This window comes from Marmota marmota, unplaced genomic scaffold, assembly GCF_001458135.2.
Source record: "Marmota marmota marmota unplaced genomic scaffold, marMar, whole genome shotgun sequence".
NCBI classification, from domain to species: domain Eukaryota; kingdom Metazoa; phylum Chordata; class Mammalia; order Rodentia; family Sciuridae; genus Marmota; species Marmota marmota.
Genome location: NW_026000103.1, coordinates 5,229,104 through 5,252,294, shown reverse-complemented (window position 1 = coordinate 5,252,294; position 23,191 = coordinate 5,229,104). Strand labels below are relative to the sequence as shown.

Here is a 23,191-nt window from a genome sequence, read left to right as displayed (position 1 = left end):
AAAAGCTTATAATTTAAAATATATCTATGCATCAAAAAGTCTGAAAAGAAATGTAACATTCTTAAGCAGTTTTTATAATTGGGATAGCAGCACTTTGAGGAGAATATTTTATGAATGTTTTAGAGTTTTAAATTTAGAAAAACTTTAAGAAGAGTTTTATGTTCACAGAAAAATGTACAGAGATTTCTTATATACCCTCTGCCCCACAAATACATAGCATCCTCACCAGAGTGGTACTTTTTTATGCTTGATGAACCTATACTGATGCATCATTACTGCTCAAAGTCCATAGTTTAGATTGAGATCTCTCTTGGTGTTGTATATTCAATGGATTTGGACAAATTTATACCATGTATCTACCATTACAATAGCTTATAGGGTATTTTCACTACCCTAAAAATATATGGTTCTCTCTATATATTCATTTCTATCCACATCTTTTTATTGTCTTCACAGTTTTACCTTTTCCAGAATGTTATATAATTGATTGCTTTTCAGTTTAGCTTTTGTGATATTAGGGATTGAACCCAGGGCCTTGCACATACAAGGGAAGTGCTGTACTACTGAGCTACATCTGCAACCCCATATAGTTGAAATTGTACAGTATGTAGCCTTTTCAGATTGGCTTCTTTCCTTTAGTAATATGTGCTTATGTGTCCTCTATATCTTTTCTTATTTAATTATTTATTTATTTTTTATTATTTCTTACATACATGACAATAGTGGAGTGCATTACATTCATAATTTTTTTACATTACAATTCTTAATACACCTTTATACTACAATTTAATTCCTCTATATCTTTTCATGGCTTGATAATTCATTTCTTTTTAGTGTTGAATTATTTCCCATTTTTTGGATATACCAGTTCATCCATTCACTTACTAAAGCAACATCCTAGTTGCATCCAAGTTTTGGTAATTATGAATAAAGCTGCTGTAAACATGTAAACATCTATGTGCCAGAGTTTGTGTAGACATAAGTTTTCCAAAGAGCCTGAGTGTTGGAGTTTGTTTAGTTTTGCTAGAAATGGTGGTGCACGGGGCTGTAATCCCCGTGAAGTTACTTAGCATAGCAACTATTTGGGAAGTTGATGCAGGAAGATCTCATATTCAAGGTCATCCTGGGCAAAGTAAAAATAAAAAAGTTTGGAACATAGCTCAGTTCAATGGTAGAGTGTTTGCCTAAACAAATGTCAGGTCCTGGGTTCAATCCCTAGTACTAGGGGGTGAAGGGAGTGTGTTTAGTCTTATAAGAACTGGTATTCCTTTTTTTTTTTTTTTTTTTTTAATATTCTTTTAGTTGTAGATGGACACAATATCTTTATTTTTATTTATTTAATGTGGTGCTGAGGATCAAACCCAGGGCCTCATGTGTGTGAGGCAAACACTCTATCACTCAGCTACAACCCCAACTCAGAACTGGTATTCTTATAAGAATACCAGTTTGTATTCCCACCACTTTGCATTCTCACCAGCAGTGAGATTTTCTCTTGCTTCACATCCTTGTCAGTATTCAATGGTGTCAGTGTTCAGGATTTTGGCCATTCTATCAGGTTTGTAATGGTATGTTGCTTTAATTTGCATTTTTTCTGATGACATGCAATGTGAAACTGTTTTTCATATACATATTTGCATAGATGAGGCATCTTTTAAAACCTTTGGTCCATTTTTTAATTAGGTTGTTTGCTTCCTTATTGTTGGATTTTAAGAGTTCTTTGGATGCTTTGTAAGTTTGGGGAGACTTTTGCTCTTCTGTATTAGATTCAATTCATTTAATTTAATTAAATTTATTTGCAGTACTGGGGATTGAACCCAGGGCCTTGCACATGCTAAATTTGCCCCGATTTTTTAAGTCACCATGTATTTTTTTTTTTTAATTTTTTTTTTTAATATTTATTTTCTAGTTTTCGGCGGACACAACATCTTTGTTTGTATGTGGTGCTGAGGATCGAACCCGGGCCGCACGCATGCCAGGCGAGCGCGCTACTGCTTGAGCCACATCCCCAGCCCTGTATTTTTTTTTTTTTAATATTTATTTTTTAGATGTAGTTGGACACAATACCTTTATTTTATTTATTTATTTTCATGTGGTGCTGAGGATCGAACCCAGGGCCTCGCACGTGCTAGGCAAGCACTTTACCGCTGAGCCACAACCCCAGCCCCAAGTCACCATGTATTATAAGAGAAAATGATAAGGATATTTGCATTGTTGGAAAGAAATTAAAATAAATGTGAAGTTACTTAGCATAGAGCTTGGCATGTATGTTTAATGGTACCTGAGTTTACATCTTTTATTTTATGTTAACTTATATATCTTAAGGTTTTTAATATAACTATATGCCTAAATTTTATTGCATTAATCAAATATGTGTGTCTTGTGTTGCTAATCAGAAATAAGAGTAATAATCAGAATAAGAAATAAGATTTGGTGTGAGATAGGAGGAGGCAAGTGGGAAAGGCAGTTAGGAAGTCAATTCAGGTGTCTTAGCTATTTAGATTGAGTGGTGGGGATAGATTTAATTATATCTTGATTGATGGTGGAAAAGTTTGGATTTTATCCTGTAAGCAATGAGGAGCCACTAGAATTAATCAAGACAGTAACATGATGAGAGTGTAATCAGAGTTATGCTGTAGAAAGATTCATTTCTGTTGTAGCACACTGAAGGAACAAAGGACCAAAGTCAGTGAGAGCAACAATTAGGCCAAGGCCTTTCAATTCTAGGTTGATACCAAAACAGCATAATAATCAAGCACCTGGTGTTTGAACTTTCTTGGGGAGGTTATGGAAAGGTCAAAAGGATATGCCTCATCTGGTGCTTTAGAGAGCCCTGAGGCTCACACACAAACAATCTGCTCCTAACACTCCCCAGTGTCATAAAGACACACATGTGCCTCTAGGCTTGCTTTTGATTTTTTTGTTTTTTGATCCTCTTCTCTCATATTTTCCAGGTTAAAAATGCCCTTAGATTTTAATTGCCAACTGCATAGAACAGGGACATGGATGACTTGCATCTGGTCCTGACTACACGTGTCTGGGTAGAAAGCAATACAGAAACAAATTCAGCTGCTTAGTAGTAGGCAAAGGAAGAAGACAGGAGCCTAGACAAAATGTAGGATTCTTGGATACAGGAATTGAGAGCCTGGAGAGAAGAAAAAAGATCGATTGAGTTTTTATTGCCTGAGTGTCTAGGAGATTAGAGGTTTTATAAACAATTGGGCATGGTGGTGCATGCCTTTAATCCCAGCAACTTTGGAAGCTGAGGCAGGAGGATCACAAGTTCCAAGCCAGCTTCAGCAACTTAGTGAGACTAACTCAGAAAAAAGCTGGGGATGTAGCTCAGTGGTAGAGTGCTCCTGAGTTCAGCCCCCAGTACTGGGGGTGGGGAGAAGGTAGATTTTAAAAACAGGCAAAAGAGTACTTTGGGAGACTCCCATGATGAGTTGAGAAAGATAATCATCTTAGGTATTCTGAACTCAATAATGTTAGACATTAAAATGGCACTGTTCAAATAGGAGTTAAAAGTTCAAAATCAGAGCTCAGGAAAGGTCAGAGGTAGACCTAAAGATCTAAATATCTGGACCTAGAGTTCCTACCTGCAGGAATGGATAACATCATCTAGGAAGCTTATCTGGCATAAAGTGAAGGTTGGGGGCAAAACCAGGAAACATCATGTTGAGGGGCAAGAAGGGATAACAGTTCTTTGAGCAGCATCAAAATGGTCAGAGTTGGAGAAACTAAGGAGTGTAGACTCTCACCTATGCTGGAAATCGGAGGAGAGTTAATCCAGGTGTCTCACCTATTTAGGTTGAGTGGTGGGGATAGATTTAATTATATCTTTTTTTGTGTGTGTGTATGGTGCTGGGGGTTGAACCCAGGGCCTTGTGCTTACCAACTGAGCTATATCCCCAGCCCCTGAGATTTGATTATATTTGAAAAGCATTGGTAGAAAGAAGAGATGAATGAAATGAAGCCAAAAAAAAAAAAAAAAAAGTCAGTTGGAGAGTGTCTCTTTAAATGTTTTTTCTTAAGTAGCAATAGATAACAGACAATAGATATCAGAGACTGGACCTTGTAACTATCAGAAAGAAAATCTTCAAGTATTTTGGAATGATTTGATTTACTGTGTAATTGTTGTAATTTTTTCTGCTTAAAACCTTTCAGTAGTTTTCTTGCTTGATAAACTCCTAAGTATGACATAGAAGGTTCTCTGTGACCTGGGCTTGGCATATTTCTCCTTCTCCTGCACACAGAGCTTCTTCCACTTGTTCAAATGCCTCCTTGCTATTTATTGTGTTGGTGTTTGTAGCTTCCAAGTTTTCCTTCCAATTTCCTGTTAATTTGGTTAATCTATACCTTCCCAGACTAAATTCAAAGTTCTTTTCTATAAATCCTTTCCAGGTGCTCAGGGTTTGAAGGGAAATCGAGGAATGAGAGATGGGTAAGTGAGAAATGAAAGATGGAGACCAGGCAGAGATACACAGGAGAGTTTTTCAGAGCTGACCAATAAAGGCCACCTCTCTATCGCAAAGAAAGGTAAAACAGGCTTGGGGTCCAGGATGTTTATGGGGCAGGCTCAGGAATCAGAGCTGAGTGGGTCCTAATGCAGGCAGTTAGGGGTTGGGTTAGTATGAGGGAGTGGTGAGCCTTTCTCAGAAACGCCCTTGGGCAGGAAAGCGAAACTTTTTCCTTAAAATGGTGGCTGTCACTTAAGATGGCTGTCCGGATACCAAGCAAGGACCTTATAGGGTTGATTTTAACATTTCCCCACTGATCCCCACTGCACTCATATTATATACTCTATATTTCTTTTTTTCCTTTTTTTATTTGCTTGGAGGTACTGGGGATTGAACACAGGGCCTGGTGCGTGCTAGACAAGCTCTTAGTAGATGAACTACACCCCCAGCCCTTGTATTTTTATTTTAAAAACTTTTTTTTATTTATTCTTTTCAGTTACACATGATGGTAGAGTGTATTTTGACATTTCATACATACACAGAGTATAATTTCCCATTCTTGTTTTACATGATGTAGAATTACACTGGTTATGTATTCATACATGAATATAGGACATTGATATCTGATTCATTCTACTGCCTTTCCCATTACCATTCCCCCTCCCTTACCCCTACTCCCCCCTGTCCAATTTGGTGACTCCCCCACCCCCACCACCACCATTGTAAGCCAGCATCTGCATATGTGAGAGAACATTCAGCTTTTGGTTTTTTGGTATTGGCTTATTTCACTTAACATGATAGTCTCCAGTTACATTAATTTACTGGTAAATGCCATTATTTCATTCTTCTTTATGGCTGAGTAATATTCCATTGTGTATATGTACCACATTTTCTTTATTCATTTATCTGTTGAAGGGCACCTAAGTTGGTTCCATAGCTTAGTTATTGTGAATTAAGCTGCTATAAACATGTGGCCAAGTCACTATAGTTTGCTGATTTTAAGTCCTTTGGGTATATACTGAGGAGAGGAATAACTGGGTCAAATGGTGGTTCCATTCATAGTTTTCTAAGGAATCTCCATAATGCTTTACAGAGTGTTGCACTAATTTGTAGTGCTGCCAGCAATGTATGAGTGTACCTTTTTCTCCACATCCTTGTCAACATTTACTGATACTTATATTCTTGATAATTGCCAATTTAGTGAAGTGAGGTGAAATCTCAACGTAGTTTTTTTTTTAAATATTGTTTTAATTGTAGACAAGTGCAATACCTTTATTTATTTATTTAGTTTCATGTGGTGCTAAGGATCGAACCCAGTGCCTCATAAGTGGTAGGCAAGCACTTTATCACTGAGCCACAACCTCAGCCCCTCAATGTAGTTTTTCTTTTTGAAATATTTTTTAGTTGCAATGGACCTTTATTTTATTTATATATGCAGTGCTGAGAATCAAACCCAGTGCCTCACATGTGCTAGGCAAACATTCTACCACTGAGCCACAACCCTAGCCCCTCAATGTAGTTTTAACTTGCATTTCTCTAATTGCTAGAGATGTTGAACATTTTTCATATATTTGTTGACCATATGCATTTCTTCTTCTGTGAAGTGTCAGTTCAGTTCCTTTGCCCATTTATTGATTGGGTTATTTGTTTTTTTCAGTCTTAAGTTTTTTTGAGTTCTTTATATATCCTGGAGATGAATCCTCTGAGGTGTAGGTGGCAAAGATTTTCTCCTGTTCTGCAGGCTCTCTGTTCATGCTTGATTCCTTTGCTGTGAAGAAGTTTCTTAGTTTGATGTCATCCCATTTATTGAGCCTTGAGTTTACTTCTTGCGCTTTAGGAGTCTTATTGAAGAATTTGGTTCTTAAGCTGACATAATAGAGATTTGGGCCTACTTTTTCTTTTTGTAGGCACAGAGTCGCTGGCTTAGGTCCTTGATCTATTTTGGGTCAAGTTTTGTGTAGGGTGAGATGGGTCTAATTTCATTTTGCTACATATGGATTTCCAGTTCTCCCAGCACCATTTGTTGAAGAGGCTATCTTTTCTCCAATGTGTATTTATGGTGCTTTTGTCTAGTATAAGATAACTGTATTTATATGGGTTTGTCTCTGTGTCTTCTAGTCTGTACCATTGGTCTTCATGTCTGTTTTGGTGCTGATACCTGCAGTTTTGTTACTATAGCTCTGTAGTATAATTTAAGCTACTCCCAGCTCTTTAAAATTTTATTTGGATTTAGGGTCTGGTAAAATTGTCCATGCTGGCTTCAAAATACTCTCCTCCTGCCTCAGCCACCTGGTAGCTGGGATTACAAGTATGTGCTACTGGGCCCTGCATACACTCTGCATATCTATAACCTAGCTCAACGCTGGGTACATAGTCTGTATTGTATAAATGCTGAATGATCAAATATATGAAGATCGGAAATCTTCAAATTGCACTAGAGTGTACAATACACTTATCCTTGCCATGCAATTTTCACTTATGTGATGTTAAAACACAAATAAAAACACTTAAAAATAGTATTTAAGGCTTGTAAAATGAAGCTGTAATCTTATTTGTTGTAATTTTCCATTCTATTTTCTAAACTTTGGAGTGAGCTATTTTTTTTCTTTAAGCTCTTCTTTTGAAGCAATTATCCTTTCTGGCTAACGTATTAAGAAGCAGGGACGACCTCCTTTTTAAATCGAAATGACTAAACTCAAGCCAATTAAGATTTCAGCTCTGCAAGAATAAAGGAGGTTTTAATCTGAATATATATTTTTATTTATGACCGTTGGCTCTCCTGAGGGAGAGCTCGGGACAGACCACCTCAACACCTGGTTTCAGGTTTATTACAATCAACAGAGTGGGTTTATCATAAAAGGCTTTTTGTATTAAACACTGTGTGTGTGGGGGGGAGGAACATAGAAATCCCTAATCAAAATCTCGACAATTTGCATTGTTCTTTGGGGAATAGGCCTTCAAAAGGCAAGGAACAAAAGAGGATTTGATTTTCCAATCTCCCCGAAGTGGCGGCAGATTGGGAAGCATCTATCTGAAGAAACCAGAGTACTGTATAAATTATAGAGGAAGGGATGTTTGTGTGTGTGTGTGTGTGTGTGTGTGTGTCGGGGGTGGGGGTGGGGAATGGGGGGTGAGAGAAGCGAAGGAGAGATGGAGTGCACGCTAATGCTCCAAGGCTTTTTTTTTTTTGAGATGGACCTGGTTATGCAATATTTATAGAGAAAGTGGCCTTAACAGCATCAACACTGACCCGCATTCTTCCAACCCTGTTTACCACCCGAAGCTGGGATGCAGTGAGGATGGGAGGAGGGAATGTAAGCGCTGTGCAACTGGGGAGCGGTCCAGAGGGAAAGCAGCCACTTGTACAGAACCAAGGCCATCGAGTTTCCCTAGAGGACCCCCGGGGTCTTCCTTGGCCGTAGGAATCAGCACAGCAGCTAGTTTAAAGATGCAGGAGCTGGATCTCAGATTTTTATTCTGCGTGAAAAGGATTAGGAGGCTGGAAATCTGCATTTCCAGTCAGCTCTGGGGAGTCTGAGACCAGGACACGGGGACTGCACCCAGAGGACACCGCACCGGAGAGTGGGCTGGGCGAATTCTCGTGCCGGGAGGCGGAGCGCCAGGTGCGGGAGCGCGCGCCGCTCCTCAGCAACGGCGCATGCGCCGGCTCTCCCGGCCAGCGAAGGCGCGCAGCTTCGCGGGAGGGCCCTTCCAATACCAGCCCGGCGTTCTCCGAGTACGTATCCTGGAGCCGCGCGTCCAGGGCTGCGGGAGGCGGGGCGGAAAGGGGTGGGCCTGCTGGGGCGGGGCCGGGGCGGGGCCTGGCGGTCTGAGAAAGTCTGAGAAAGGTTTCGAGGGGCACCGCGTCTCGCCACCCTCCGGAAGTGGCAGTTGTAAACTTTACCTCCCTGGGGCTTTTCTTCTCCGCCTTTGCTACTTGTCCCTTCTCTCTGGGTCCTAAAGTCCATCGGGTTCCAACAGTTTTTACTTTTACCTCCGAGGGCTACCTGTGTCTCCTGCCTAGGAGACTTGAAGCTGCCCCTGGGGTCTTGGGTGTGCAGTCTGGACCACGAGAGACCCCCCCGAGGTAACCATGGGTTTTGGGGGGCTTTGAGGCGAACAATTTGGGTCAGTAGGTGTTGAGAGGGGGTTATAGGCTCTAGTGAAGGCTGTGGGGTGTTTCCACTTAGTTTGGGGTTGTCCTGGGCTATGCCTCGCCTGGGGTCACGCCTCCAGTTATCTGCGCTTAATCTCACCGCCCACCTGGAGGATGGAACATCCTAGACAGAGACCACTGCCACACTACCCTGAGCATAGGGGCGGGGTGGAGGACCAGATGGGAAGACCCAGATGGCCAGGGCTTGGAGCTGGTTAGATTTACCACTCCAGACTGCGGGGCTCTTTACCTTCAGGAGAAGGAATACTGTCTTTTTTCTTTTCTTCCTTGAACCCAGGGCCTCAGTGCATACTGGGCAAGCTATCACTGAAATCATCCCACCTTTTTTTTTTTTTTAAATTTTGATACAGGGTTTTACTAAATTGCCCAATCTGGTCTTGAACTGAACATTCTCCTGCCCCAGACTCTAGAGTAGCTGGATGTGCACCATCATGCTGTTTATTTTAAAAAATGCCAGCCATGCATTACACACCTTACAACTGTTTAATAAATGAAGGAACGAATTGTGCTAGACTGGGTCTGTAGCTTCTCCTGCCTACACCCCAGGACTCTTAGAAAAACCAGTTGTTAGTTTTTCTGAAGCTGTGAATTTTCAGTGGAAGTGGTGCCTGTTTTTGAATATTTATTTTTTTTTGACACTTAACACTTGGCAAATATTTATTTTTATTAGAATTGGTGTCCAGCTTTTACTAATATTTACTGATGTTTTATAAAGTTCTCAATCTTAGAGAAAAGAATCTACCATTTTGTCACTTATTTAACAATTTGTGCCCAGTAACAACAAAATAGTGGTAGAGCAGAGAGTGAACATGGTTTCTCATGAAATGCAAAGAAAACCAACCAAACAAACAAAAAAAACAAAGTGCAACCTGCCAACAGGAAAAGTGAAGAGAGTAGTTTTAGTTTGAAACTTTTCTGTTTTAGCCATAGCTCAGCCATTTTTTAGGTATATGATCTTGGGCAAACCACCCAACTTCTCTTGCATTGGATAATGAACTTTGTCTATAAAGTACCACTGAATTTAAAAAATTCTTATTCTCAGCCCTGTTGCCTTCCTCTTGTTTTGTGGAAAGAACCAAACATCTCCTTTAAAGGTGAAATACATAACTGCTGATAGAGACTCCCAACATAGATACAGTTACTAACGAAGACATCATTGCATATTGGAGGAAAAAAGTTGGGCTTACTGTGTTACTAAACCCAAGTAGGTTTACTTGCCACCTGATAAAGGTGCAGTCAATCAAAGACATGTTGTTGGAGGCAAGGAAAACAATTTGTTTGGTAAGTCCGCAAAACTGAGAAGATGGGGAAGGGGGCTTGAGGATGTGGCATACCCAAGACCCTGAGTTTGATCCCCAGTACTGCCTGGGGGAAAAAAAAAAAAGTAAGACTGAGAGGATGATAGACTAATGTCCCTTAAGACCACTTTTATGCTGTTTGTTTTTAAAAATGGGGGGAAAAAGGTGGGCTGAAATGATCGATAAAACCTGGTGGCTGGTAATGTGTTGGTTTGCATCCATTTTGAAGGGTGAGATTAGATAAATCAGTGGTAAACCAACCTTGGGTTGCTGGTTTAAATGATTAACAAGAGCTGTGAGCTCAGAGAAGCATTTTTTTTTTTTCTAGTGAAGGATAACTACAACATGGAGGTGAAGGGTTGTACCTCCCACCTACAGTAATACTAGCATCTGTCTTTTCAGCCAGTCTTGCTTTTCCTTTGTTCTATGCAGACACACTAAGATAAGTACATTGTGGATGGGCAACTGTGGGACTCACATGTAAAGTAGGAGAACTTGTTTCAAAAAAACTTGTTTCCGACACCTAGACTAGAATCTTTCTGGCTGGTACCTTGTAAGATGTCTTTGATCATTGGTCCCTTGACAACAATTGCCCTATTATCTATTAAAAAAAAACACCAAACTCTTTATTGAAGAATTATATGCATAAAGTCATCTGTTTTACTAGGAATGGCGAGAATAGTCCACCTCTATAATCAAGAGAAGATTCATCTATTAATACATTAACATAAAAACTGATTTAAACTTTGCTTTTATTCATCACTGCTACAGGATGACCTGGTTTTGGCTCAAACCTGTGAAAATGCCATCTGGATTGAGAATCCACTGAAGGTTGGAGTCATCTTTTGTAGAGCTGGCTTCTTGTTGGTTTAGTTTGAATCTGGGAAAGAATGATTTGTGTTGGAGAAATGTGTAGCAGGGAGCAGAAGTACTTTCTTGATAAGTGAGGTCTCACATGCTCTCTGGCTGGGTCGAATCATGTTTTGAAGGTTGATAAGAGGGCACACAGCAGAGCTCCAGAATCAGCCAACCACTGACTCTGTCACTAGATTGTGACTTTGGGCAAGTGATTGAATATATTTTAGCTTTGGTTTCCTCAGGTATAAAGTAGGAATATTAATAGTGTCTTCCCCTTGGTGTTGGTATAGAATGAAATGAGATAATCTGTGTAAAATTTTTAGCACAGTGTTTGGAGAAGGGATTTTTCATAGTTGGAATGACAATAGGGAGTAACTTTGATGAATCAGACAATTTGTTCACAGATAATGATTGATTGAATATTTTCAAATGGAAAATAATTTTTAAAAGTTACACAGGTTAGGTGCAGTGGCACATGCCTATAATCTCAGTGACTTGGGAGGATAAGGCAGTAGGATTGCAAATTCAAAGCCAGCCTTAGCAACTTAGAGAGGCCCTAAGCAATTTATTGACTGTCTCACAATAAAAATTAAAAAGGGCCCAGAATGTGGCTTAGTGGTTAAGCCCCTGGGTTCAATCTCAAGTATTAAAAAAAAAAAAATAAAAAGTTACATAGAAGAGAAAGGCTGATGATAATTGCATGTTATAAGGAATTTTTAATTACTCATGTACTTTGGCCAAATTATTGTTTATTTTAACTTTGTGGTGTTTCACAGGTAAATTTTAAGTAAAGCTGGAACAAATCATGAGCACACTGCATTCTTTAACTTTGCTTCCTAGCCCATTGGTATTTTCATTACTGTTACTATCTGTTGACTATCTTCATTATTCCTTTATTTTTTACTCTTTTGGAAGAAGAGAGAGATTTTATTGTACCTTTTTTGCCATGTTGAATAGCATGGAAATTCCATGAGAGTTTAATTTTAGTTATAGGTCTAACTTTGGCCTTTCATGGATTTCTTCCTAAAACAACATGGAGGTAGGCCCTTGCTCTCAGACGTCATCAGGAGCTAAGATTAAAGTTAGAAAGAGGAAGAAAACAATAGTTAGATAAAGGAGACTTTATTTTAGGATTTACTTATTTATTTTTGGTATTGGGGAATTGAACCCAAGGGTGCTTTACCATTGAGCCTCATCCCTAGCCCTTTATTTATTTTTTATTTTGAGACCAGGTCTTGCTAAGTACCCGAGTCTGGTCTTGAACTTGTGATCCTCCTGCCTCAGCCTCCCGAGTTGCAAGTTTTACTGGTATGTGCCATGATTCCCAGTTATTTAGTATTTTTTAAATGATGAATTTATTTATGTTTTGTTGCTGAGGATTGAACTCAGGCCTCACAGATACTGAGCATGTGTTGTACCACTGAACTATACTTCCAGTATTGGTGAATTTTTAAAATTGAGATGTGATTCACAAAACATAAAATTTACCACTTTTTTAGTGGAATAGGGAGGGAGAACATGGGAGGATGATTATTTCTAGATAGGGAAGAGAGGTGGGAGGAAAAGGGAGGGGGAAGGGAAATAGCAAGGATGGGGGAATGTGATGGTTATCATTATACAAAATATATGTAAGAAGATTTGAAGTTGGTGTCAACATACCTTATATACAGAGATATGAAAAATTGTGGTATATATGTGTGTCAAGAATTGTAATGCAAAAAAAAGACTACAAGTATGATGGCATAATTTGGTGTGAATATACTTTATATACAGTCATGAAAACTTGTGCAGTAAATGGGTAATAATGAGGGTAATACATTCCACTATTGTCATAATGTAAAAAAATAAGATAATTTCTATCAAAGTAAAAAAAAATTACCACTTTTAAAAAATATTTATTTTTTTAGTTGTAGGTAGACACACAATATCTTTATTTCATTTTTATGTGATGCTGAGGATTGAACCCAATGCCTCATGTGTGCTAGGCGAGTGTTCTACAACTGAGCCACAACCCCAGCCCAAAATTTGAAAATGTAGAATTCAGTGTTTTTAGCTTATTTCATATAAAGTATAACCATTACCACTTTTCATCATCCCTCCAATTAAAACCTATTAGAAATCAGATGCAATTCCCCCTTTTCCTACTCTCAGGCAATCATGATCCTACTTTCAGTTTCTATGCATTTTATATTCTGGACATTTTATATTAGTCTAATCAAACCATATGTGGTTTTTGGTGTCTGGCTTCTAGCATGTTTTCAGCGTCCATGCATGTTGTGGCATATATCAGTAATTCCTTTTTTCAATTCCTTTCTTGAATAATATCCTATGTTGTATTTACACATTGATTAATAGGTGAACATTTGGATTATTTTCACTTTTGGTGATTATGAACATGAATATTTGTGTACAAGTTTCTTTAAAGTCCAGTAATTTATCTTTGAATGTGTCTTGGTATCAGTTGTGCTGGGTCAACCTTGTTAAATACTCAGTTTGCTTTTTCAAAATATAGATTAAGCTTTTTTTCTGTTTCAGGAAAGTTTTCTCTAATTTGTGTTTTTAGAATTCATTCTGCTCTTTTGCTTTGATTTTCTTATTCAAGGACTTCTTTTATCCTCATGTTGATTATTTGTCTACAATATTTGTCACTTTTGCCTGAATCCTTTTGATCTCTTTCTTTGTTTTTTAACTTAAGTTGTCTTCTTTTTTATTTCCTCTGTCTTTTAGGGCATTTTTCAGGTCATGTCTCTTTGCTCTTACATTTCTTCTGATTTAACCTTTATTCAAATGATATTTTACTTTAATTTCTAATTTCTGTCTTCTCATTTTTGAGTTTTCCTAATTCTGATTCATATTCTTTTATGTCTTCTGCCATTTGCTTAATGTCTTTTTTTTGGGGGGGTACTGGGGGTTGAACTCAGGGCACTTGACCACTGAGCCACATCTCCAGCCCTATTATGTATTTTATTTAGAGGTAGGGTCTCACTGAGTTGCTTAGTGCCTTGCTAAATTGCTGAGGCTGGTTTTGAACTTGTGATCCTCCTGCCTCTGCCTCCCAAGCTGCTGGGATTACAAGTGTACATCACCTCTCCCGGCCCATTTGCTTAATGTCTTTAAGTTCATTTTGTAGTAGTAAGTTATAGTTTTTTATTTTTTAATAACTTTATTTATTTACTTTTTTATGTGGTGCTGTCAAACCCAGTGCTTCACCTGTGCTAGACAAGTGCTGTACCCTTGAGCTATAGCCCCAGACCCAAGTTATTACCTGTTTTTATTACCAAGTTTTTACCTGTTTCGTGGGGATGTCTTTCTGTCATGTTTCATTCGTGGGGATGTCTTTCTGTCATGCTTTCATTTATAGGATACTATTCTGCTCCTTAATCTTTTTTTCTTATGTCAACTTTGTATGGATTTTGACCACAATTCTTTCCTTATACTAATTTTTGTGGGAGATTAATTTACCTGAACTTTTGAGAATGACACAGGTTTATGAAGGCCTTTTTTTTTTTTTTAGGAACTGGGTATTGAACACTGTAGTGGTGCTCTACCACTGAGCTACATCCCCAGCCCTTTTTTTGAAAAATTATTTTTTGTAGTACTGCGTATTGAATCCAAGAGCATTCTACCTCTGAGCTACATCCTCAGTTCTTTTTCTTTTTCTTTTTTAATTATAGTACAGTTTTTTTTTTTTTTTTGGTATTTGTAGATAGACAGAATGCCTTTATCTTATTTTTTAACGTGGTGCTGAGGATCGAACCCAGTGCCTCACGCATGCTAGGCAAGCGCTCTAACATTGAGCTACAGCCTTTTTTTAAATTGTGTTTTCAGACATGTCTCATTAAATTGTTGAGGCTGGCCTCAATCTTGTGATCCTCCTGCCTTGCTCTCCTGAGTCTCTGGGATTATAAGTTAGAAAAGATTTTCTATTTCATAAAACTCTGTTGTGAGTTTTTTTTTTTAAATATGTGTGTATGTTAAAAACTATGATGACTTGTTTTTTGAGATTTTCTGTTTCCTCCTCTAGTTTGGTCTTGGCCATCTCCTTACTTTGATTTTTTTCTCTGTCCTGTTCTACTTTCATTCTATCCTCAGCAGTTTTTCTTTAGTTTGAGCCCCTGGCTAGGAAGGGGAACTTGACAAATCAGTTTTGAGAGTTCATTGGGGCTGGGCTGTCCCAGCTCTTTCATGACTGTGTTAACCATATATATTGCAGGTACCTACTCTTGACATTGGCTGACCTCTCATTTTCATCTGTTGCTCTCAAATTGGCCTGCATTAAATATATGTTGGCTCCTGGGGGTCCTGTCAGATGTGCCTTCTTATTTTCCTCAGCTTTCTTTTCTTTTCTTTTTTAAAATATTTATTTTTTTAGTTGTAGTTGGACACAATATCTTTATTTATTTATTTATTTATTTTTATGTGATGCTGAGGATCAAACCCATGTCCTCGCACGTGCTAGGCGAGTTCTCTACCACTGAGCACTTCTCTACCACTGAGCCACAACTCCAGCTCCCTCAGCTTTCTTTTCTATGGATACCATCACTGCTCCCTTGTAGCTATTGTGGCTTTTGATGGTTTGTCCTTCATTTTTATTTTCTAATTTTTTTTGGTAAGTGCTGACCATAATTGCTTGGTTTCTCTACTTAATTGCTTTAGATAGGATTTTTACAAAATCCCTCATTTATATTAATGAGGAAATTACACTACAGAAAAATAGACTTGATAAAAGACCCACATAGCCAGAGCTGATTTGAGAATTGATTTTCCTATTATATTTTTGTTTATTCAACTTTTTTTCTTTTTAACTTTGCATGGGCATTTTCAAATCATGTATATAGTTTTCTTTGATTAACACAAATGCAGTGGTTTAAAACAGCACACATTTGTTATTGCACAGTCTCTATGGGTCAAGGCCTACTCTTAACTGGTCTTCTGCTCAGGTCCTCACAAGGGTGCAATCAAGATGCTGGCTGGGCCGTGTTCTCAACTAGAGGCAGACTGGATAGAATCTGCTCAGATCTTTCATGTCTTTGACTTTATTTCCTTGCTACCATATACCTGAGGGATCTGACTATGTACTAGCTATTGGGTGGAGGACACCCTTAGGTCTAAGAGACTTTTTGCAGTCCTCTGCCGTGTGGCCCTCTGTATAGCCATTTCATAGCATGACAGTTTGCCTCTTTGAGGACAGCAAGAGATTGTCATTCAAGCTGCTAAGGGTCTTCATTTCCACCCCCTTCTGGGGATTGAACCCAGAGCCTTACGTGTCCCAGGCAACCACTCTATCATTGAACTATAACCCCTGCCCTTAAGAGGCTTATATAATGTATGGTAATCATGGGGGTGGCATAAAATTAAATCACAAGTTGATCACAGTAAATGGGAGGATTTATATTAGAGTAACACCAGGGATGAAGATGGTGGGGACTATTTGTTTATGATATTATCTGTATAAATGATCTGGAAATTGAAGAATACCATCCTGAGCTATAGATATCACTATCTGTGTAGATAAGACCATTCAGATTTGAAAATGATTAGATGCCAAAACAAACAATACATTAAAAATGATGAGTATTTTCAATTTAGTTTTATTGGAACAACTTTATTAAAATTTGATAAACTTCTGCACTTCTCTTCCCAAGATTAACTAAAAAGACATCATTAAGGCTATAATTATATACAATTCTTTTCTTTCTCTCTCTCTCTCTCTTTTTTTTTTTTTTTTTGGTGGTGCTAGGGATCAAATCCAGGACCTTGAGGATGCTAGACAAGCGCTCTACCACTGAGCTACATCCTCAGTCCATTTTAAGTTCTTTTCCTGCAAGGTAAATAGAGGTTTGTTGGTCCTTCTTGTGCCACATATGCATAAACATGTGTGCATTATGTGTGTGTATGTGTATTTAAGTTTTTTAAAAAATTTTTTACAAAAATAGATTTTAAATATATACTTTTTAACTTTGGACATTTCTCTTCAGTACAGTTAAGTCCATTTCTTTAAAGGTTCTAACTCTTCTTCCATTCCGTATTCAGTTCCCCAGAGTTCTGACTTTTGGAAGCATGGTGGTAAGACAAAAAGGTTTTGGGATTCAGTATCCCAGTGCTACCCCTTAATAGCTGACTAGTATTGCACAAGTCATTTAGCTTCTTTGGATCAGATAAGTTTCCTTAATTGAAGTAAGGATGATAAACCTGAGGTGATAACTTACAGGTAAACTTTGTGAATCATAAAGTTTCTTGCAGAAAGAATTTGGGCCTTAGAGTCAGACAGTTGTGAGTTGGGATTTTTGAACCTGTAAGTATGTGACATTTGTCAAGCTATTTCTAATCTTTGAGCCTTAGTTTTTTCCTTGAAAAATGGTACAATGTAGATTGTAGTGTTGTAGGGAGCAAAGGTCTAGATAAAAGTACCAAGTACAGTGCCTTGATACTGTAGTAAGGTGCTCAGTAGATTAATAATATTTGTTTGTATTTGTTATTTGTTTGTATATCACTATTCTCAAAGTTATTTGGTCCTGGAGAAATGGTGTCTTTTTTTTGTTGTTGTTTATTTTTTTGCAATATAGGGAGGCAACCCAACCCGGGGCCTCATACATGCTAGACAAATGCTCTACCACTGAATTATGTCCCCAGACCAGAAATAGGTTTTTATTCCTGGTCTTGTCCAAAATTCCTTTGTACTTGCCCTAGGCCAAACTATTGTACATCAGTATCTATTCTACATGAACTGTGAGATACATGAACCTCTGACTGTTTTAAAGAGCTTTTTGTGTCTATAGGAGTCATCAATTTTCAGCGCTATAGCTGAGACAGACTGCTTACTTGAATCCCTTTTCTTTCAGTGGTCTCTTCTGAGGCATGTTTAGTTGGAGCAATGATAGAACAGGTTGCCACCTTTTTCTCTCTTTTAAGTCTTTTGTATATATTTGCACACCCATAATTTCACTAAATAATTCTCTTATTACATTTTTTTTTCCCAGACCAGATGACCCCAAATATCATCTACTACCTTTCTTTATTGGATACTTTTGTTTTTCAGAGTTTGTATTCAGTAATAAAAACTGATAATGGGTGGTACTATGTAATTGTTGTATATATTTATCTATTTATTTTTCAATATATTTTGAGTTGTAGACACAATACCTTTATTTTATTATTTATTTTTATGTGGTGCTAAAGATACGAACCCAGTGCCTCGCATGTGCTAGGCAAGCACTCTATCACTGAGCTACAATCACAGTCCTGTATAAATGATTTAAATCTTAAATATATGAGGTTGATATAATTATCCCCTTTTTATTGTAGAGGAAACAGGTTCAAAGTATTTAAATGACTTGCCCAAGACCACATAGTTTAAGATACTTATTGGAATCCTAGTTTGATCTTTCTGAGTTTAAAACTCATGGTTTTTCTTTGGATATGGATTTATGGGAATACAAAAAGGTACTTGTGGGATGTTGATATTTGTATATGTTTGAACCAAGTGCACTATTATTATCTTTTGGTTTAAGATTGCTTAACACTGTAATAAAGTAGTTTTATATGGTTGACTGTATAATTTTTTTAAAAAATATTTTTAGTTGTATATGGACACAATACCTTTATTTATTTATGTATTTATGGTGCTGAGGATCAAATTCAGTGCCTCATATGTGCTAGGCAAGTGCTCTACCATTGAACTACAACCCTAGTCCTTGACTCTGTATAATTTGAAGTAGCTCCTATGGAAGAGAGTTTCAGAAAGTAGGCCAGAGTGCATGATAAATATTATTCTTTTTCCTTTTTCCTCCTTGGTCTCTTTGGCCTTTGAAAATTACTGTGGATTAATTATTAAAATAATTAAATTATTTAAAGATTAATTATGAAGGAAGATCTTTTGAATAGATTAGTAAAAAAAACAAACAACTTTTTCATAGTTATCTACATGATCAGGAGAGTTAATTTTTTTTTTTTTTTGTACCAGGGATTGAACCCAGGGGTATTTAACTACTGAGCCACATCCCCAGCCCTTTTTTATATTTTATTTAGAGACAGAGTCTCACTGTGTTGCTGAAGGCCTCATTAAGTTGCTTTCTGAGGCTGGCTTTGAACTCATGATTTTCCTGCCTCAGATTTCTGAGTCACTGGAATTACGGGTGTGCACCACTGTACCTGGTAAGAGAGTTAATTTTTGTGTGTGTGGTACTAGGGATTGAACCTGGGAGTGTTCTATTACTGAGCTACAGCCCTGTGTTTTTTGTTTTGAGGCAGGGTCTTTCTAAGTTCCTGAGGCTGACCTCAAATTTGGCAATCCTGCTGCCTTAACTTCCTGAATCACTGGAATGACAGGTGTGTGCCATCATACCTTGAAACAGAGTTAATTTAAAATTTTTATTTTACTAGTGTTGCAGCCTTGCTAGTAGTAACTAGTTAAAAATAACTCTAGGTTTCTTGGGCTGGGGTTGTGGCTCAGTGGTAGAGCGTTTGCCTAGCATGTGTGAGGCACTGGGTTCGATTTTCAGCACCACATATAATAAATAAAGTCCATTGACAACTAAAAAAATATTTAAGAAAATAACTCTAGGTTTCTTTTCCAGGAGTTATTAAAGGCCAAGATACTTATTTAAAATTAAAAACAATTTTAAAAGTTAGGTCTGGGACTGTAGCTTAGTGGTAGAGTACTTGCCTAGCACTGTGTGAGGCCCTGGGTTCGATCCTCACCACCACATAAAAACAAAGAAATAGAATAAAGTATTATGAAAAAAAACCTTAAAATTTAAAAAAAATTAATTAATAATTTTTTTTTGAGATGGATGTTATGATATTGCTTAGCCTGGCCTTGAACTCAGGTCTCAAGTAATCCTACTGCTTTAGATACCTCAGTGCTGGGACTATATAAGTGCACGCCACCATACCCAGCTCAAAAGACATTTTTGAATTGTAAATTTGAGTGAACTTGAGTGAGTCAAAACTTTTCTGTTTGATTTCTCTTGAGAACTTTTGAATGAAAACCATCTGAAGTTAAAAAAAAAAAAAAAAGAAAATTACCATGGTATTTTTATTTGGGAGTACTTTGGCCTCTTTGGTTGCAACATTGAATTTTAAAAGTGTCTCATTTATGAGAAAGGCTTTGGGGACCCAAACATGCCCTTGAATTTTACTTTCTTTCAAATTGAATTTTATGCCCTAGAGTTCTGTGTGTTCCTTTTCTGAGTTCAAGAGTAATTTGTCACTTGCTATAATTTTTCAGTTGAGAAATTAAAGCTAATCATTACCTTGTTCTCATAAGAAGGAACATTTTTTAAACATTTTGTCATTTTTGCTTCTAGTGCTTTTTAAAAGAAATAAAACATTACAACTTCTTAGAATTCCATATTTGTTATACAGTAATTTAAAAGTGAACAAATACCATAGATCAAAAGAAAAGTCACCCATACTCTCAGGATTCAATATAAAACTGCTGTTGTATTGTTTATTATATTAACAGACTTCGGTCCATCTAACCTGTAAGTCACAGACATCTTGGACAATTTCAGTCATCAATAAGGAGGTATATCATTAAGAAACAGTGGGGTATTTTGAAAGAGTTGGAAGACTTACCATGAGTTTAAACACTTCAAATAATGCCACTGGTGAGACCCAAAGGTAAGCCTCCAGTCTCTTTCTTTAGTTAAAAAATGCTTTTGTGTGTAAGGAACAGGGAGAATTTAAGTGGTTGGTGGAGCTAATTGTAAGAATGCTCATGGGATGATAAAGGAAGTAGAAGTTTCTTGGGACTGGAGGAGCAGGGATGATGCCTCATAAGGATAGTATTGGAGCTAGATAGTCTATGGGGACTGTTGTGTTCCTTTGTTAACTTGGACCATAAAAGTTCTTGTATCTAAACTTCCTGTTAGTCTTTATTCTTTTCCAGTACTCTAAGTCTTTTTCTTGTATTTCTGCTTATTTACATTTGTATTTGATCATGGCTTTGTTTTGCCGTAACATCTATGGGTCTCATTACTCTTCTTCATTGCTGCAGCTCTGCTTCATGGCTTAGGCTCCTGTTGCTAACTGCTCTTTTACTTGATATCTCTCAGTTTACATTTGAGGAAGAAGCATCTAATTGCTATGTTTCATCTTTTTTGTACCATGGATTTCTTTCTGCCTTTGGGTAAGGGGCTTATATTTGGTTCATTCATCTCTGGTAGGTGAAGTGCATAATACAAAACTGGACCATTTAGGAGAGTAAAACTCTACCAGATGTAGTTTACAATAAAAAGTAAATGATCAGAACTTTTATAGTCACAGATCAGTAATATTTTGTGAATCTAAAACTAAAACATTTGAGGTTATATTTGTCTGTTGTATTCTGTTTTTAAAATAATGCATTTGAAGTGTATTTAAAAAAAGCATTGTGGGGGTAGAAAATGGGTATTTCTTGCTCATACTTAGTTTAAGAAGGTATACATGTATATATGTATGCATGTAATCTAACCTCTTAGAGTTAACTACTCTAACATTTTGGTAAATATTTGTCCAGATTTTTAAAATGAAAATATCAGTGTTATATAAACCTATATTTTGGATTAAAATTATAGTATTTCGTATTATTAGTATCATTCTTTTCAATTTGGAGAGGAACCATCAATAGACATCTGTTGTATTTTTTAATGGCTAAATTATTCTTCTTAATTTTAGAGTCCAAATAAAGTTATTTGAACTCTATTTACCACAGATCTACTTTTTATATATATATGTAGATTTACCTTTCTGAACAACTCATATCAGTGGACTCATGCAGTATGTAGTTTTTGGGGTACATTCTTGAGGTCTGTTGTGTGGTAGCATATATTACTACTTTGTTTTGTTTTATTGATGAACAATAATCCATTTTATGGATAGACTACATTTTGGTTACCTATTTACCAGTTGTTGGGCATTTGAGTTGTTTCCACTTTTTGGCTACTATGAATAATGTGGCTATAAATATTTGCAAATAAATCTTCTGTGTTGGCAAATATTTTTGCTTCTCTTTTGGGGTAATTTCTTAGGAGCAGCATTGCTCTATCATACAGTAAATTTATGATGAAAATTTTAAGAAACTGCTAAATTATATTCTAAGGTGACTGGACCATTATATATTCCCACTAGTAATATCTGAGAGTTTAAGTTTCTCTACATCTTTACCAACACTTGTTATTATCTAATTATAGATATCTTCTATAGCTGTAAAGTGGTATGTTATTATGGTCTTAATTTGAATTTTTTTAATGACTAATGATGCTAAACATCTTTGAATGTGCCCTTTGACCATTCATATATCTTCATTGGTGAAATGTCCTTTCAGATCTTTTGCCCGTTTTTAAATTGGGTCATTTTCTTATTAAGTTTTAAGATTTTTTGGGGTAATGGGAATTGAACCCACAGGTGCTTAACCACTGAGTCACATCCCCAGCCCTTTTTGTTTTTTATTTTGAGATAGGGTCTTGCTAAGTTGTATAGGGCCCCACCAAGTTGCTGAGGCTGGCTTTGAACTTGTGATCTTTCTGCCTCAGCCTCCTCAGTTGCTGGGATTATACAGGTATGAGCCACCACACCTGAAACTTAATTTTTTAAAAATATATATTTTATTTTTAATTGATACAGCAGTGGGACATTTCAGTAATATCTTTGGATTTTTTAATATTTATTTTTTGGTTTTAGATGGACATAATACCTTTATTTATTTTTATGTGGTGCTGAGAATCAAACCCAGGACCCCGGATGTGCCAAGCGAGCACTCTTCCCCTGAGCCCTGAAACTTAATTCTTTATATAGTCTTTTTTTTTTTTTTTTAAAGAGAGAGGGAGAGAGGGAGAGAGAGAGAGAGAGAGAGAAAATTTTTTAATATTTATTTTCTAGTTTTTGGTGGACACAACATCTTTGTATGTGGTGCTGAGGATCGAACCCGGGCCGCACGTATGCCAGGCGAGCGCGCTACCGCTTGAGCCACATCCCCAGCCCTCTTTATATAGTCTTGATACAAATATGTGATTTGCAAATTTCTTCTCCCATTTTGTGGCTTGACTTTTTCTTTTCTTTTCTTTCTTTCCTTCCTTCCTTTCTTCCTTTCTTTTCTGGGATTGAATCCAGAGGAACTTAACAACTGAGCCACATCTTCAGCCTTTTTTTGTATTTTATTTTGGGTGTCATTTCAGCATATCCTTTCTTCCCTATCCTGGAAATCCCTTTGCTTTTTTCCTTTGTTGAATGCTTGTATTATCTCCATGGCTTTCTCAGTTTAGGTCCAAACAAATCCTTCATTAGCCTTCTGTGAAATCTCAGTTCATGGGAGGCAAATGCTTTGAAGCCTTGAGGATCTGAAAGATAGTCTTTCTTGTGGCCTTGTCTTTGCATGATAACTTTTTGGGCAAAAAATTCTAAGTTGGAAATTATTTTCC

General features: G+C 37.2%; 1 protein-coding gene across 6 annotated transcripts in view; it reads left to right on the top strand.

Moving 5' to 3' along the window:
• The first annotated feature begins 8,289 nt into the window (after positions 1-8,289).
• Ccdc171 (coiled-coil domain containing 171) overlaps positions 8,290-23,191 on the top strand; it is a 391,269-nt gene continuing 376,367 nt past the window's right edge. Inside the window, exons 1-3 of one of the 6 annotated variants that reach the window (XM_048783929.1) lie at positions 8,290-8,544; positions 10,704-10,763; positions 20,257-20,414. In XM_048783929.1, coding sequence (XP_048639886.1) covers positions 20,371-20,414 — 44 coding nt within the window. In that variant the 5' untranslated portion in view covers positions 8,290-8,544; positions 10,704-10,763; positions 20,257-20,370. Of the gene's footprint in view, positions 8,545-10,703; positions 10,764-19,066; positions 19,119-20,256; positions 20,415-23,191 lie in introns of those variants that run through there. The other 5 variants (XM_048783924.1, XR_007340888.1, XM_048783928.1 and 2 more) reach the window with 5 other exon arrangements.